The sequence below is a fragment of the Stigmatopora nigra genome, chromosome 15, assembly GCF_051989575.1.
Source record: "Stigmatopora nigra isolate UIUO_SnigA chromosome 15, RoL_Snig_1.1, whole genome shotgun sequence".
NCBI classification, from domain to species: domain Eukaryota; kingdom Metazoa; phylum Chordata; class Actinopteri; order Syngnathiformes; family Syngnathidae; genus Stigmatopora; species Stigmatopora nigra.
In genome coordinates, this window is record NC_135522.1 from 7,281,920 (window position 1) to 7,299,871 (window position 17,952).

General features: G+C 38.4%; 3 protein-coding genes across 5 annotated transcripts; 1 reads left to right on the forward strand and 2 right to left on the reverse strand.

The window, feature by feature from the left end:
- Positions 1–92: 92 nt before the first annotated feature.
- Positions 93–7,158, reverse strand: mcm5 (minichromosome maintenance complex component 5). The gene is made up of 16 exons (XM_077733701.1): positions 6,882–7,158; positions 6,227–6,353; positions 6,000–6,128; positions 5,755–5,927; positions 5,523–5,678; positions 5,029–5,198; positions 4,778–4,949; positions 4,271–4,382; positions 3,989–4,132; positions 3,761–3,826; positions 3,450–3,626; positions 3,130–3,242; positions 2,909–3,037; positions 2,474–2,616; positions 2,246–2,373; positions 93–386 (listed from the first exon to the last, which is right to left on the reverse strand). The coding sequence occupies exons 1-16, from the start codon at positions 7,049–7,051 to the stop codon at positions 285–287; spliced, it is 2,211 nt and encodes a 736-aa protein (XP_077589827.1). The 5' UTR covers positions 7,052–7,158; the 3' UTR covers positions 93–284.
- Positions 7,159–8,691: 1,533 nt separating this feature from the next.
- Positions 8,692–11,578, forward strand: LOC144208630 (uncharacterized). Its single transcript, XM_077734570.1, has 7 exons — positions 8,692–8,695; positions 8,941–9,018; positions 9,687–9,836; positions 10,071–10,192; positions 10,732–10,863; positions 10,929–11,094; positions 11,176–11,578. The coding sequence occupies exons 1-7, from the start codon at positions 8,692–8,694 to the stop codon at positions 11,346–11,348; spliced, it is 825 nt and encodes a 274-aa protein (XP_077590696.1). The 3' UTR covers positions 11,349–11,578.
- engl (endoglin, like) lies at positions 8,728–17,901 on the reverse strand. Of its 3 annotated transcripts, none has more exons than XM_077734290.1 (14): positions 17,654–17,901; positions 16,717–16,832; positions 16,471–16,640; positions 16,101–16,238; positions 15,826–16,000; positions 15,443–15,614; positions 15,209–15,353; positions 14,609–14,798; positions 14,336–14,487; positions 13,955–14,110; positions 13,658–13,741; positions 13,105–13,326; positions 12,392–12,886; positions 8,728–12,223 (listed from the first exon to the last, which is right to left on the reverse strand). In XM_077734290.1, exons 2-14 carry the CDS (start codon positions 16,784–16,786, stop codon positions 12,098–12,100), a joined length of 2,295 nt encoding a protein of 764 aa, XP_077590416.1. In that variant the 5' UTR covers positions 16,787–16,832; positions 17,654–17,901; the 3' UTR covers positions 8,728–12,097. The 3 variants fall into 3 exon arrangements, with proteins under 3 accessions (XP_077590416.1, XP_077590415.1, XP_077590414.1); XM_077734289.1 differs by having other exon boundaries at positions 8,728–9,167; positions 12,055–12,223; positions 16,717–17,901; XM_077734288.1 differs by having other exon boundaries at positions 16,717–17,901.
- Positions 17,902–17,952: the final 51 nt, after the last annotated feature.

Sequence of the window (17,952 nt, forward strand, 5' to 3'; positions counted from 1 at the left end):
ATACATATATATATACATATATACATATGAATGTATGTATACATGTATTTGCAAATATAGATGTGGAAATTGAATAAAAGGGCCAAGAAACATTTGCGATAACAACATTTTATTGACTTTTTATACACGCGAGTCAGGGTGAAAATCCATTTTGTGCTACAAAAAAAAAACTTTTCTACATTATTTTTGCACCACAAAGCCTTACCCAGGACAGATGAAAGGACTTTTTTTCCATCAACAAAACCTCAAAATACAATATTTGTAACAGAGTAGAGAAACATGATCTATTTTACTCTGTAAAGTACTTTCCTCTGCATGCGGTGCTGAAGCTCACCCCTCCTCAACATCAGGTGGAGTACTTTGTAGATGGCATGGTCAGGATATTTCTGCACAACACATACGCAATAAATTATTATATATACAAATACAAACACATCTACATGCATATGTTTGCATGCATGCAGATACATGCATGCATGAATAAATGTATGAATGTATACATTCATACATGCATGTACATATGGATGTATATATTTACATGCATACATTCATGTATGTACATATGCTTGTATACATGCATACATTCATGTATGTACATATGCTTGTATACATGCATACATACATATGCATGTATACATACATGCATACACACGCTAGTTGTTTCTATGTATTTGTAGTCAAGACCTTCCAATAATAACAAAGGCGAGAGTGGCTGATTCGTGGTGCAGAGGTTAAATCACCCGTCTCCCATGTGGGAGGCCTGGGTTCGAATCCTGGTCGTAAACATTTTCCCTTAGTTGTTTCTGTGTATTTGTAGTCAAGACCTTCAAATGACGACCAAGGAAAGTGTAGCCTCTTGGTGGGGCAGAGGTTTGTTCACTGGACTCCTGTCCGGGAGACCTGGGTTCGATTCCCGGTTGTGACACTTTTTCACTTGGTTGTTTCTGTGGACTTCTTCTAAAGATACTCAAATGATTACAAAGAAAAGTGTAGTCACTTGGTTGGCGCGGAGGTTAGTTCACCGGACTCCCGTCGGGGAGACCTGGGTTCGATTCCCGGTTGTGACACTTTTTCACTTGCTTGTTTCTCTGGACTTCTTCTAAAGATACTCAAATGATTACAAAGAAAAGTGTAGTCACTTGGTTGGCGCAGAGGTTAGTTCACCGGACTCCCGTCGGGGAGACCCGGGTTCAATTCCCGCTGTCGTCCTTTGGCTGATCACTACACCATGTAGGTCAGTAAATGGAATAAGAAGAAGAAAAAAAAAACTTTTTAAATTTATATTAAACACTTAGTCATACTTTTCAGCAAAAGGTTATATTCCGAACTGCCTTCGGCAGTTCGGAAGACACTTGATGGACCTGTCTGTGCGAAAGGCGTTCTCGGGTCGGCCTTCGGCCGACCCTCGACCGCTTGCTTGGTCAGTGAACCGCCGACACCGGGAAGCGAACTCACGTTCTCTCGGTGCAAAGGCGAGTGTGCAACCCACAACACCAACTCGTGCCCCACTTATACAAGGGTGTTGAAACGTTACATCCAAGGAAATGGGGTGAAACACTTAGTCATTTTTTGGACAAAATGCTTCATCCACCACTGAATACTTATACACTTAAACACTTAGACATTAATACTTATACTTTTACCTGAACAATTGTGGGAAAATCTTTGCCTGCACAGGGAATTGAACCAGGGACCAAAGAGTTGGCAGACTGATGACTTAGCCACTGGGCCACCACTCCACATGATTAGCCAGTAGTATATGTTATTTTGTCACTTTTCACTCCCAGATCATACTTAGCACATTATTGTACCTTGAAACGTTTTATCCAAGGAAATGGGGTGAAACACTTAGTCATTTTTTGGACAAAATGCTTCATCCACTATTGAATACTTATTCAGTTAAACACTTAGACATTAATACTTATTCTTTTACCTGAACAATTGTGGGAAAATCTTTGCCTGCACTGGGATTCGAACCGGGGACCAAAGATGTGGCAGACTGATGACTTAGCCACTGGGCCACCACACCACATGATTAGTCAGTAGTATATGTTATTTTGTCACTTTTCACTCCCAGATCATACTTAGCACACTTTGGTACCTCTTTAAAATTTCATTTTTATAATTTTTAATTCACTACTTTTTACTTTAATTTGTACTTTATATGTAGAATGTATGCATGCATGCATACATACATACATACATACATACATGTATATGGTCATTCTTTAACCCTAAGACTAACCTGTTTGGTGAAGTCTTGTATAATACTGTGCTCTGACACCTGGGATCCGATTGCAAAGCGTCTCTTTAACTGCTTCTCAATGCGGGCAATCATTTCTTGGTCCTCTTGAGTGGTAAATCCTTCAACTCCTGTGTGACAAAATGCAACGTAAAGAAACCTTCACATTATTGCACAGTTCGATGAAAATTGAACCAGATTAAAATGCAAAAAGGTTGGCTAAAAACACACCTGAAAGAGTGCCAGAGAGCGCAGCATCTAAAGTGGAAACTTGAAAGAGACGCAGCGCTTCATCCACTTCTTCCTCCCCAGCCACAGCCTGCAGCTTCATCTTGGCCAAAGACTCTGCAATTCGCACCACAGCCTCAAGTTGCCTGTAATACAGGAAAAACAAGTGCCATGCAGAAGTATTTTTAATATCAGGAGCTTTTTATTTTTGTTACCAAATAGACAAAAGGAAGCTGACCCTTTTACAGGGCAGTCATCCAACTTATTTGCTGAATGAACCCTCCTAGTACAAATGAATTGGACATTTAGCATCTTCAATGGATTTAGGCAAGTCGGTACTCCCTGTTTGACTTGGGTTTCTATGCCCTTTCATTTTAGTTATTCTATTATTTGAAAACTATGATTTTTTGGGGAAAAACAAGACAAAAGGCAACATACCTGACAGTAATTGGGATAGAGGCTCTTTTGTCACTTTCTCTCTCATGCTCTCTTGCACCACTCCTCATAAGCACATATCTGTTTTTAAGTTTCTCAGCGGCGGCAGCAGATAGACGAGGGCCACATTTCCTGCAAGAATATTTTAGGGCCAAAATATTTTCATTAACAATTAGTATAGACAACATGTCAATCAATCCCAGGCTTAAAATTTCAAGACTTACGCTCTGGCAAAGGCAATGTACTTCTTAAAGGTGCCCAGTGGAATCTCCCCCTCAACACCTTCCGTTTGGGTTTGGGCACTCAGATGAACATTCATCACGTGACGAGCCAATGTCTAAAAGATATATCAACAGTAGAAAATGAGAAACAGAAGTCGTAAAGGTCATGTAAAGTGGAAATCAATTTGAATAAAACATTCATTTCCAAAGAAGAGTGCTGTTAATTTCCAAAATTGAATGAACAAAAACATTGCTAACTTTGTGTAATCAAGCTGGATAATGAGGTTCTGGTATACGGAAAGGAGAACACCTAAATTCCTTACCATGTCCCTTTGCTGGTCATGCAAGTCCTTAATGATGAAGATCATGTCGAATCGGGACAAGATGGTGGGCATGAAATCAATGTTGTCCTCCCCCTTGGTGTCATCCCAACGACCAAACACAGAATTGGCAGCAGCCAGCACTGAGCAGCGAGAGTTAAGAGTGGTGGTGATGCCGGCCTGAGGAAAGATGATGAAGAAAATACCAATATACACATTTATTTTTGGTCATTTACACCTTTCTTGTATTCCAAATATTAAAATTGTGAGCTTCAAAACCCAAAATGCCAAATTTTGAGTGTCAAGTCATTTACCTTAGCAATGGAGATGGTCTGTTGCTCCATGGCCTCATGGATGGCAACTCTGTCATCTTCCCGCATCTGCAAAAACAGACATTTAAGTTTCAAATTGTAAATTAAGACATGGCTTTTAAAGCTAACAGGTGGAATGCTATATAACAACTGTGATTTGAGTCCACACTACCTACTCCTCAACTATATTAATAGCACAAGCTGACACTGACATAAAAATGTCGATCTTACCTTGTCAAATTCGTCAATACAGACAACACCACCATCAGCCAGAACCATAGCGCCTCCCTCCATGATAAACCCACGAGTAGTCGGGTCTCTCAAAACAGAGGCAGTCAGACCAGCCGCACTGCTACCCTTTCCTGAGGTATAAACCTGTGTGTGTGAAAGAGCAGTCCCCGTAATTTGTTGAATACGCCACCATTTACTTTTAAAAGCAAAGGGTTATATTTAAATTTTATGCTATTGACTTTAGATATTGTTCTCATGAGAATTTGTGTGTGTGATAATTACCCCAACGGGTGAGCATCGCTCCACAAATTTGAGCAACTGAGATTTGGCTGTCCCAGGATCACCCAGCATGAGAAGATTGATATCGCCCCTGCGAGTGAGACCATCAGGCAACCTAAAAAAAAAAAAAAAAGCGAGTGCAAGGATGGTGAGAATTAGGTTAGACTGGGTGATATTGTCTGAAATAAAAATCAATTACAATCAAATACAATTTAGACATAGCATCCACATACTGTATGTGAACTGGGCATCACATTATAGGTGATGTAAAGCGCACTAGTGGCCTACTCGAGCTAAAATGTCTATGTATTTGGACACCAAGGTTTAAAAAATATATTTCAAATGATAAAAAAAGTAACATACAACTAAGTGTAAAACTTCTGTAAATTTATAAAACCCTCAGATTTCATTTAAAAATACTTTTGGAACTATCTGCAGTAAAATGGAATAAAAAAACTGATGAAATTGATTTATCAAGCAGTAATTTATATTCTGACACAATTGGCTCACCTCTTTCTTGAACCTCCAAACAACAGACACGTGATAGCCTTTTTGAGATCCTCACTGCCGTAAATTGAGGGCGCAACAGAGCGAGCAAGGGAAGTGTAAACATCTGCAGAAGCGGCCAATGATCTAAGCTCCTCCTCTTCTTGTGGAGTCACCGATCCAGTTGCACCACGACCTGTAAAGGGACAGAAATATTTGTCATCTTTACGTGATCCGGAAGGAGAGAGAGGTGCAAGTCACAAATTTTCCTTTACCTGCCCCTTCTGTATCAACTTGGATGCCAACCACTCTCAGGTAGGATGCACGGATCCCCACGCCAGAACTCTTCTCTCTGCCCTTGGACTTGGGAGCAGCCGTCTTCTTGATGGAGTAGATGCCCATGATGGTTACTCTGTTTCCAGGTACCACACGGTCACACAAGTACCTAAAGAAAAGGGAAGTTTTAGTAAATCAGTGCCTTGCCGTGCACGGGATGCAGTGGGCAAATTGAGTTTGCAATATTAAGTTACTGCACGAGTTTAAAACTACTTTCTTCTTCTGCTATATTGTTCTACATTTTGCTCTGCTTGTATTTTGTTGCAGTCTCTTTTTCATTGTCACTTATTTGTTTCACTGCAGTTACATAACTTCTAGTAACATATAGACCAATGGTGTCAGACAGTTGGTTCGTGGGCCGCTTTAACGTCAACTTGATTTCACGTGGGCCGGACCCTTTTATATATAATATTTAGATTTTTTTTCTTCTTACCTGTCACAGAAAAGCTGAAGATGGCGAGGCATTTCTCCATGTGGTACATCATCAGGAGCTTCTTGCAGTCGGAGCGTTTGAAAATCAACACAAACGCAGCGGTCTGGGATGATGAAAAAGGGGTCCACGGGGCACTTCACTCTAGCAGTGCTATCACTATGGAAAAAGTTTGATAGTTTGTTTCAAAAACCTACAAGATGTGCTATTATTTTCCACCTCTAGTTATGCTTACTTGGGGCATTTGCGAGGAAGTGCGTATCCCTGCAGACCAGGAGGCAGAGAGATGTTGCTGATGAGATGTTGACAACTACGACATTTCAGACAGACTTTGGTGGCCTTGGCCTTCACCGGGGTCGCTGAGATGATGATGCCATGTACTTTTACAAGTCGAGACACCTGCTCCGACTGCAGAAGACAAAATAAACAAATATTAATAATCAATAAAGGAATAAGACTATGAGAGGTGTTGTGTTTTACCTTCAAGCTGCGAATAGAAGCCTGATGTGCATCACTCTTTAGCATGACTTGAATGTCTTGAATAGTCTCTTCTCCGGCAGGACGAGGACGAGTCACCTCATCGGCTACCTCCTTAGCAGCCTCCTCTAACTGTTACAGTTGTCAGATTTAAAGGTTTAATCTTACTTAATGTCTGGTTATATTTGGACATTTCTATATATATATTTTAAATATAATTTTGTTTTTACCAGAGGGAGATTGTCTGAGGGCAGTTTGTATAGACAATCAGACAGATCCTCGTCAAAGCTGGCCAGGTCCTCCATCTCCACCTCAATGCAGTACTCTCCAAGGGTGTAGTGTCTTTTCAAATCATCTCTACAATGAAGAGAACAAAAGCAAGGCAATGAACAGTGTGATTCTGAAAATAAATAAGGATGCTGTATAAATAAATTTAATGTAGGACACTATTTCAAAATGTTCCAATATTTTGAAAGTTATAAAATTCAATGTATATGGTGTGGAATTAAGTATCTAGCAGTGTGGTTGTGGCATATACCAAGCATCATCTATCAGAGGTAGTGTTAGGAAATAGAACTTTAAAATGTGTTTTACCCTTAATTGTTTTTATGTATGAGATGTCCAATTCTTCTGGACGGGGAAGTTGGCAGAAATCGGCCAATCACAGACCAAATGGATTGGACGTCCAACAACGTCAATGGAAATTAATGAGTTTATTTATGACAGATATTAACGCAGATAGATCAAGAGGAATTTTTTGAACGTGTTGCATGAGTTTCAATTTTTTTTAGATAGACTGCTTAATCTGTTGCATCAATAAATGAATTATGTATAATCGTGTATTTTTTTCTTTTAAGAATATGGATTTTAAGTTTGCACACTAACCTGTACTTATATGTAAAGCCAGTGCGGTCGGTTCCCACTCGGAACTGCCGGAGAAATTCACGAAAGCGTTTCTTGATCTGAATCCGTTTATGGCCCCCTTCATCTGGACCATGTCCTTCACCTCCGAAGCTGTCGCTGTAGTAGATTCCAGGATCGTCAAAACCAGACATGTTACTACTACTTTGTGGCTTCTTAACGAAAGAAAATCTCGCACGTTAGTCAACTCGTGCAAACAAAGACGCTGCTGACTCTGTACGCGGCAAACTGAACTTTTTCTGTGTATTTTCCCGCGAAACTGTCACATGGGGGAGTTTCTTTCGCCTTTGATTGGCTGAAAAGAAATTTACCTTGCTGTTATTGGTCAGTTTGCTGATGCAGGAAGTTGCGTCGCTTCCTGTGGGTGGTGCGAAAAGATCACATTCGTATTGTGTGCGTGTTTAATCTAATTTAACTGGACGTTTAACTGTCAATATCGGCCAATGAGTTTTCATTCCACACACAACATATATACTGTTACCTATATTTGTGATTGCTCGGGCTACTATATATTAACATTTACTTCTAATTCAAAGTATTGTACTACCACTAGCACATTCTGTTCCATTATTGCAGAGTAACAGCGCCGCACTGTGGACAATGTTAAGATGACATGGCCATGTGGTTCATGAATTTACAAGTGCTTTAATACAATTCAACCTTAAAAGTTTTGAGCGGACACATACATATACTTAACACACATATATGTGTATATGAATAAAGTACACCATGATTTTCACTTTTTCAATCCTACTATTAAAGTCATATTTTAGTGGAACCCATTTAGATAAGAAAATTGATTTTTTAAGGGAGCACTTTTACCCATTCATCAAATGCAAACCACTGCATGATCTTATTTTATTTCAAATTACTTGTGTTTGGAAACTAGTACTACAATGACTAGAATATGAATGTTTATCACTAATATGTTACATGTATATTATTATAATTTATAACATGATACTGATGCCATCTGCTTCTGCAGCAACAAGTGAAAAGTCATCAACAATATATTTGTTTCCTGTTCAGTGAGGGGTGTGTGACAGTGTAGTATTGAGAGGTGGGTGAAGTTCCCATGGCTAACTAAATATACCCATATGTTGGTATTACATTCTGTTCAACTATCAAACCTGGTTATCTTTGAACTACCATGTAGTATTTCATCTTGAAAAATATGATCAAGTTTCCATTCTCACAGGAATGAATAATCTATAAGTAGTTAATAAAAAAAGGGATAAAAAGTGGTGAGGAAATTGCTGTGTGGGTGTCAGAGAAATAAAAGGTGTTGGCTGTGGGAAAGTGGCATCACACATTTTGACAGCAATCTCTTGAAACCACAGAGCCACCACTAGCAGTTTTGTGTGTGCACATGTGTGTTTATACATATACAATTTTATGTTAATAATTAGTCTGCAGTCTTACGATTAGAACCTGTATTTGCAACAAACTAACAAAAAATCACTCCTTGTATATTTTGATATGTTTCTGTTCATTTTTGGCATTCCTATTGTTTTGGGGCAGTTAAGGGTCACATTGTTGATTTTTGGGTCACTTTGTGATTATTTTGGGGATTTGGGTCAATCTGAGGATGTTTTGTTTTTGTCAAAAATAATGAGACTTCCTTGATTTTGCCAATTTTTTTAACGTGTGAAATATATGAATCAGGTAAAACTGTACGAGAGCTGGTAATTTTAGACCAAAGTGAATTCCCATATTTAAATGTATTTAAATTATCATATTGCAAGCTATATTCTCATATACTTTTTTTGTTGCCATGGGTCAATTGTTTTTTTTTTTCCTCCCCATTTGTACTTATATAGATTTTAATATTAGCTGTTCTCCCCACAATTATTGTAGATTTATAACCAAACCATAAGTGATCGATCCATAAAAACATATTACGCACATTCTGTTTGAAAAGATGGGAATTATTCATGAATTCACAAATTTTGGAGGCCAATTGTTTTCAACAGAGATATAAATCATCTTTTCATAAGCAAATTCAAACGTGTGTCTTCCGCAGATGTGTGTTGGGAGGAGAAAAGAGGACGTACAGTAACCGACAATGCAAGGATTGCACTTGACAGTGATCTTCACAAAGGTAAGAAGCTAGAAGTCCTTTTTGTAGTACAGTAATATCTTTTTAAATATTATAGAAATGTCCGATTATTGTACCATTCAAGTAATTTTTATAAAGAGTATTTGATAACAAAGGTCCAGATCTGGTTCGCCGTATTCTTCTTTTTTGGTCTGCAAAAGTAAAATGTTTTTGTTCATTAAACATTGTAAATCAGTAAACTATAGAAAATGAATGTATAAGTAAACCATAAATACAGTGACATGCAAATATCTATTCCTGTGCTTTAAATATATGATGATTCATTTGCAAATTAATTATTTCAAAAAATTATTGCAGCCCTCACTTCACCTTCCATTGTTGTTTAGATTTGGAATTTCGCAGTGATCATTTGCAGCCATTTTTAAATAAAAATGGAATTAAATAAATTCAGGTTTGGCCATTTTTAATGAAAGGTGCCTTTCCTGTTTTGGTACATTTCCAAATAGGGCGTCTTCAGTTAACAGAAAACAGTAAAAATAATTCTCATAGCAGCAGTTGTGCAGCTACATTGTGGTAAAAGTACATAGGATAACAATTGCAAGAACAGGTGTTCGGGTTTGGTCGGAAACCTCAAGTTTTGGCATTTCAAACGAACATACACTCACAGGTGTTTAACGGAGATTGCGAAAAATCTTGTCTGGTTTCTGCAGGTTATGTCATGCCGCGGTCATTTCTCGTGAGGAGTAAAAAGACTCACCACACTTTCCCATCTAAGGAGCTTTATAAACAGCAAAATGAAGCTCACTCTGGTAAAGGTCAGCCCATGGACCAAGATGGACGAGGCCTTGAAGATGTGCCATGTATTTTTCCTCAAAAAATTCTATCTGAACGCAATTCTCCATGTAAAAATCAGAGTTATCTTTCAAGGAACCTCAATTCATCTGATTCAGGTAACCATGTTAATAATATTTTATTGCTGGAAAGAAAATAGAGCTACCAAGGGGGCGAAAAACTGAACCATAGCATTTTCAAACGTTCTCCTTCCTGGAAGAACCAAAGCAAACAATACTAATGCAGTTCTGGATTCTTCTCAGCAGAAGGAAATCAAACATCTCACAGAGAGCGACAGCTGGAGAGGCTGGTCTTAATGTTACTCCACCGCACATCATATCCAGACCTCAGCTCTCCATTCATCCAATGTCCTCTCTGTGATAAGGTACTACAGAAACTACAATAGTAGTAGTAGATAATTTATGAAACTTAATTTTATTGTTCTCATTAGTATTAATAGTTATTATTATCTTCCTACATATATTTTGGGGCATTTCCAGGTTCATCTCCTGATAATTTTGGGTAATGGGTTGACTTACTGTTCATTTTGTGTCATTCATGTTGATTCAGCTTCAATTCCCAGTCAAAACTTTTAGAAAAATAAACTGATAGTTATCACCCCTTTTTAGGATTTTCAATCACAACCATCTTTCTTAGTAATTTACACCAGGTGTTATCTGTCCTACCGTGTTTTCTGCACTATAAGCTGCAACTAAAATACTTCAATTTTTATCAAACACCAGCAGACCGCATTATACATGGATGAATGTTGAGTAATCATTGTATCAAATTTCCTTTTAGCACATTTAATTGATGCTTAACACAAATCCCAATCACTACTACTACTCCATCTAGTGGAGTGTGTACTTGATAATTTTAAGAGTTTGTCACAAAGGTTGATCCATATTAATTTTTCCACCTCAGTCTCTTTCAGAAGTCAATCTGCAGGCTCATGCCAGAACAAACACATTTCCTCTCTTCCCTCTGATGAGTTCTCCAAACCCAGGAATGTCCTCAATGACTTTCACCAAAATGGAAAGTTATGGCAAAGCAAAGGTAATAATCTATAGAAAGCATTTTTAATACACAGTCATGTTTTGCATGATCTCTCCTGATTACAGGCACGCAACTTTGGCTGTAATGTGTGCGGAAAGATGTTCAAGCGCTCTTCTACACTGTCCACACATTTGCTCATCCACTCCGACACGAGACCTTACCCTTGCCAATACTGTGGTAAAAGGTTCCACCAGAAGTCAGACATGAAGAAACATACCTTTATACACACAGGTGAGTAGCCATGATAGATTATAGTGTGGTAAGTGTCTGATATGCAGTCAGATGTGACTTGCCCACTTAATATGCACTCAGGTGAGAAACCACACATATGCAAGGTGTGCGGTCGAGGATTCAGTCAAAGCTCCAACCTCATCACCCACAGCAGGAAACACGAGGGCCACCAAATGTTCACTTGTCCCCTCTGTCACCACAGTTTCCTACGTAAGGTCGACCTACAGCGCCACCAAGAGAATCCATGTAGCTAAGGAGGTGTTATATTCTTAGAACTGATGTCTTTTATAGAAGTAGACTGAGTAATATAATAGGGTAAAATAAAATAGGCATTTATTCTTTCAGCTAGAGTTTTTTTTCTTCTTTTGCACACATTGGCATAGTAGAAGTAATACATTGTTTTATCAGTGATTTAAAAGCTATGTAGTACATAACAATGTAATTTCATTAGCAAAATTATTGATTTATTTTCTTTCAGTGTGCCATTATGTTATTTTTTTGAAAATAATAAATACTTTTTAGTCACTTTTCCTTATTTTTTCAATTTATTAGAAAAAAGGAGCATCAATTTGTAGGGTAGTAACAAACAAATTGCTCAGTTTTGTTACGTTTTGATGAATGCACAAGTCAAACCAATCAATGTGATAACTTTAGACATCCGCATTTTAGTTAGAAAATTGCACAAAGCCTTTATAAAGGGATTCATTGGGTTGGCTATACATCCAGTTTGTTTTGCTCCTCCCAGTCAAAATGGATTGGACATCTAGCACCGGGAATGGCACGGAAAGTCGAGTTTTTACAGGTAGCCCTTCTGGCTTAAATGAATTGGATGTCTATACTTAATGGCTTTTTTTAATTAAATATTTCTTTAAATTACCAAACAAAAATGCTCAATGTAAGGTTAACGCTTTTCAAAGCATATTTCACTGCACACATTTACATTGAGCTGATTATTATTACCTGTAAACTGTAGATGGATCACAGCCAAGCCATAACAACTGCATTACACATCTTGCAAAGGTGATTCCTTCCTTGTTTGTAGGACTTTGGTGGGCTTCCATGCTTTATTTTTCACTGTGCTCGTCGATTGGGTGATAACCATAGGCCGGGAGAGGTTTCTAACCACACACTGCAATTCAAGTAGAAAGAAGAAAGTGTTTTTGATCATTTTAAAACATCATACAATTTTTTTTCAAGGATTTTATCTGGCACAAATGTGTCACATGATATGACAATTGAAAGTGTTTTGCCAAATATTACATAAAGGTATTAATTTGTGTGACACCTTCTTCTGTACCTTTTGTCCTGGCGTCCTGGACCCAAGTGGAGGGATATGTTTACCATCTGGACATTCTTTCGTTTCACTTTTTCTTATGGGGTCCTTTGTTGACTCGTCAGAGACACAAAGATGAAGGCTGCAGTGAAGAAACTGGATTGAGACGTTGTAGACTGGACGTAGTATAAAACTAAATCTTAATGGCTGTAACATTGTTTTCCTCCTGGAAGATCCTTGTCTTCTGGGCTTTGAATGAAAGGACACACCTTCTTCATCTTCATCACTGCTGCTCTTGTCACCTTTTTCATCTTCATGTGTGTCTTCATTAGATTCTTCCTGCTCATTAGTATCTTCTGTCTCCTCCTCATCTTTTGCATGTATAAATGTAACTGAGGGGTCTGCAGGACAGGCATTACTTATGAGTGTCCAGAAAGCAGACTTTTTGGGGTCTGACAGAGGTGAAACAACACATGACTTCACCTCAGCATTGTCTAAGAAGGATCCAATGGCTGAAATCTGCAGTAGAGGAAGAAAAAAAACAAATAAGGAAAAAAGGCAGACTCAGGAATACTTTTTAAGGGAAGTTCTAAGTCAAAGTTAATGTATTTTTGTGTATTTTAAATTAATATTTTTAAACTGTGTCTTGCTGAGTTATCTTGTGTTAAATTGTGTTACAGAAAAAAAATGATGTGCCCAAAATGAGGTAAAAGGAAATATGAAATGGAAAAAGCCACCTCGACATAAACACGCTGGTCTGCTGCAATGACACAGGGTCCGACGCGCCGTTGTTTGAAGCTCTCAGTGACAAAAAGCTTCAAAAATAGCAAAGGTCCAGATTTGTGTCTGGGGGTGGAGAAATGGATTGGTCCAGGATCAGGGAAGGGCGCCTGAGAACTACTGATATTATCATCGGGAGTTAGTTGAGGCAGGATGGCGACGTCGTCTATGCAGCTGAACTGGGGGAATAAAATTAACTCATTTTCTGCCATTCATGTACATGAACATCATAATTTGGGTTGATCGAGTCCACAAAGTTAACATTTAAAATTTCTAATTGACCCAAAAAGAGATCCTAATTCTGATTATGCAATTTCTTTTAAAACACTTATTGTTTAAAATACATTATCTTATGAAGAAAAGAATAATAATCATCTAAACTGAGAAGATTGCCATAAAACATGGCCCCTTCATGAATTCGCCCAATAAAGTCAAAATAAATTGGATGTCCCATGTGACCACTATGAAAAAATTATATACAATAAAAATAAGAACAAGCAGTTTTCTCACAGGTATGCTGAGCGAACCTCTGGATGTCCAAGCAGTCTGGTTGTGTGGCAACAAGCGATGAGGCAGTTTTTTCCATAACAGAACCTGACCAGTGATAAGAGAAGAGAGCAATATGCTGTAAAATTCCCACATTATAGCCACCTACAGTGTCAAGCCAAAAAATTAAAGCCAACAAATATTTCTTTGTCCCTCCGAGTCAAAATGAATTGGACATTTAACACTGTCAATGCCAAAAGTGTTAATTGTTGTCCCTTTAGCAATAGATGTAATTAGACCATAAATAGCTATTCAGCTCACCCTGTTTTTGTATTGCACCCGTTTAGTTTGTCCCAGAAGTTGTCCTTCAGTCCCGCAGGAAATGACCGGGAACACCAAAAGGAAATGACTCCCATTGAAATGAGCCTGGCATGCCGGGTCCCGCAAAGTTACAGCAGAAACATGCATGGACAAATTCTGCAAAAGAATTAGTGGAATACATTAAACAATAATATGATTGACTTCATATTACTGGAAAGTCATTAAATTTGCATTTATGGTATTTTTTCAACACTTGTAAGAATTGGTATTATTTCAAAGCCCAAAACTAAATTAGTGGTGACTGTTTGTTTCATTGGTGCTTTGGTGGAAAAAATGACAAATGAGATAAAAGGGTAGTTTGAGTAACCCTGGGTTAACGACCTGCAGGGCATGTTGGTCCACTGCCACGCTGAGGCGTCCATTTTCACACTCCACTGTCAAACTGTCTCGACCTCCGTCTACACGATCTCCATTGAGCCGTCTTCTCAGATGGCGTTCTTGATGCCATTTAGGCCTCATTGTTGTCACTCCATCTAAAATATAAATATTGTAAAACAGAGTGATCATGTATTGTATTTTGTCCTCGTCATTAAAATCATTCAAAGTTGAGGAAAGATATCACGTAAATGGGAAAGACACAAATATTTTCCTGACCAGTTTTTGTCCCAGCCAGCCGAATTACAAAGCGATTGGCCTGGTCGGCTTCTGTGTACGAAGTCACATTGTAGCCATTCTCTTTAACCCATAAAAGAAGGTCCGGTACACTGGACAGATCAGGGATTAGCGTAGTAGTCAGAGTCAGTTCAGGCTCAGGAGGGAAGGGTGGGGAAACACTGTTAGAGGACTGCACAAAAGACACACATGGGCAAAAATTGAGAGGACTTGCAAAGAGCACAAATAGTAGTAACCCATTTAATTATTTCATTTTCCATTCTACTTGTTATCACAAGAGTGACGGCAGTGCTGGAGCCTATCCCAGCCAACTATAGGCTCATTTAATGTCATAGAAAAAAAATGATTCGGTTAGATTGAAATCACATGTTAAAATCTTCCATAATATTAATGTACTGCTTGATTTTAGCTCAAAATTATGTAAAATTATTAAAATGGGTATGCATATCTTCATCAATTTTTAGATTATTTTTGATATCTTTAATAAACAAATGTGTTTTTTTTATATTGACAGTGTCAGTGTCAATTTTTCAAAATTGTACTTTAATTTTCTGCAGGATAAAAAAAAGAGCTCACACTTACATGAATAAAGATGTGACCCTGGACATCATGAGCAACAATGGCCCAGTTTACTGGCACCGAACTGCTGAGAATGAGCACCACATTTGGACTCCAAAAACCGTCTGGGGGTCGCACGAGTGAAACAATCACCTCCACCTGAAGAGAGCTGGAACAGACATCTTTAATGATCTTTGATTCAGTCAAGTCTACTGTTCTATAAATGACGCAAACGGTTGTGTCCAAGCCAAGCCTTACCCACATAGTGCTGATCCTGCTGAATGGAGTTTGATCACATGGACCTGCGGGTTGTTTTCTGTTGGTATCAAATGTGTGCAGCCTTGCACGTCCTGTGGTTGCAAGTCTGAGCTCATGTAGTTATTGGAGAGAAACAATGACTTAAGATGGCACACATGAGGCAGTGCCAGATCTGTCAGGGAGGAGATAAATTCAATTTCAGATACTGTTTTGTTGTTTTTATTAGACCAGAGTTATGTGAAAGTGTTAACAGATGCCTATTTGGCCTTTTGATTTCTATTTCACTATTGTTATTTTTACTTATGTTTGTTCTTAGTTTCTTATAGAATAAAATTTCAAAAAGCTCTCCCAAAAATGTCACTTTTGGTTCTCCAGCAGCTCACCTTCTCCTAGTCGGACATAAACTCGATTTCCGTGGGTAACATGAGTCAAAGAGGAGAAGTTGCCATGGTGTTTCATAGTCCATCGGTAAAGAGCACGTGCACGGAAAGGGAGCCAACGTAGGGGCCGGACAAGCAGGCGTAGCATCTGGGACTGTACGCTGGAGTTTGAGGATACCTAAAAAAAACAAGATAAGCACCATGACTGTAATGCTAAGGTCATGAAAAATTGGAAATAATAAGGCTTCAATTTGTTTAAGTAGGGTATATATACTGACCTTTACCACCACAGGAAAGTCTTGTGGCAGTTTCTCCGCTTCCAGCCTCCAGTTTATTGGGTGCTTGGAGCTGAGTAGTAAAATAACTTTCCTTCGAGTTGAGTGACCCAGCGACAAAGGCTTCAACAGCACTGTTACCTAAATGAAGAAATGGTTCACAGTTATTTATTTTTTTTAAAGCATAAATGTCAACCAATTTGTCAAATTACCATTAATATTTGTGGGGTCCATTTGGTCAAATGAACCAAAACCAGGGTACTAAGCATGGCCAATTACAGTAATTCTTCAAATATCGCGGATAATGTAGACCGTACATGGCCGTGATAATCAAAAGGGTTAGGATCACCCCTATTATTACTACTATACTAACCATGTTGTCAGGGTTGCTGGTTACTCTGCCCACTGCAATGACATGAGTTTCCCTTGCTCCACTTTCTCTAGCAGCACATCCCGGGCCAGCTTCAAACTTTTCCAGCAAAGCCTCAACTGGGTGATGTTCCCCCACTGGAGCCACGGAACAATGTATTTCTTTACTGGAAGCTGTGGGATAGCAGGTTTAAATGTTGTGTTCACTGTTTTGAGTTAAAATAAAAGTAAATTTGAAGAGTTGTCATACCTGCCTGTCTCTTCCAGAGCAGAAGTATGCAAAAAACAGTCCACTGCTTTCTTGACAATGAAGCCATCATAGAAGCTAACAGAGTCAGACTTAGTGACTCACCAGTCTGCAGTTTCCTATAAAATGGAAACATAAATGCCACATTTCCTAAAATAGTGAGCAGTCCCCACAATTGGCTGGAATAGGTTCCACCGCCCCGTGACCCTTGAGAGGATAAGTCGTGCGGGAATTAAATGAATGAATGTGACATAGTGAGGTATGATGTCATTGAAAAGTGATTGCAGTCATCATCACACACGGCTAATGCCAACGAGCTTCCCACAGACACACCCACTTCACCACTGGCCAAACATAGAAAAGGGTTGACATTTTTAAATATTGAATGCACAAAGTGGATCTTGGCAGTTATATATAATGATCAGAATTGAGATTTTGCACAAAAAGACACACTTTAAATGTCTACAATGCACATTTGTGTAAAAAGCTGGTAAAATACCATTTAAAGCTATAAAAAAAACAAACACTTTTGTGAGTTATGTTGTAAACATTCCGTAAGTGTCCTCATTTAACTACAGTTACAGTTTAGTGCAAATGAATCATTACAAAGAGACAGTATGCAATTTACCAATATGAAAAGAAGTGAAATTATCTTTCAAACATCCAAAATGTTAAGTCCATTTAACTAATAAATTCTGGCAAGACTCTAATCTTGGAGGATCTCACTAAACACATTTGTTTAAAATTCCTGAGAGCCAAAAGTTGAACTCACCTGGGACAGAGCTGCTCCAAGTGCTACTGCTGCTTGAGTCTATTTTGCAAAGACTGTATCCAAACACATCTTGCTTGATACATCCCCACCCACCCCTCTTGACTTCCTAAACACACAACCACGCACTCACACAAACTCTCCAAATCCTGCACTAGTGAGAACACTCACCTGCAGGCGTCTTCAATGCATCTTTGCAGCTGAGGTGCGACTTGTGGGAAATATCTGTGAGGGGAATTTGATAGAGGGTGAGTTTGGGTATTGCTAGACTGGCAGACTATACAGATATTTTGAATTCCTAATTAAGTATGAAATGAAAAATGAGAAGTATTACTACTTCTGTTATATATAAGTTCAATTCAAATGATTTCATTAGATAAAAAACTATCACAAATTAAAAGAATCCACCTTGAAAGGAACTTCATGTTAAATTCAAACTAAAAAACACCAAAACTAATGTTCATCACTGC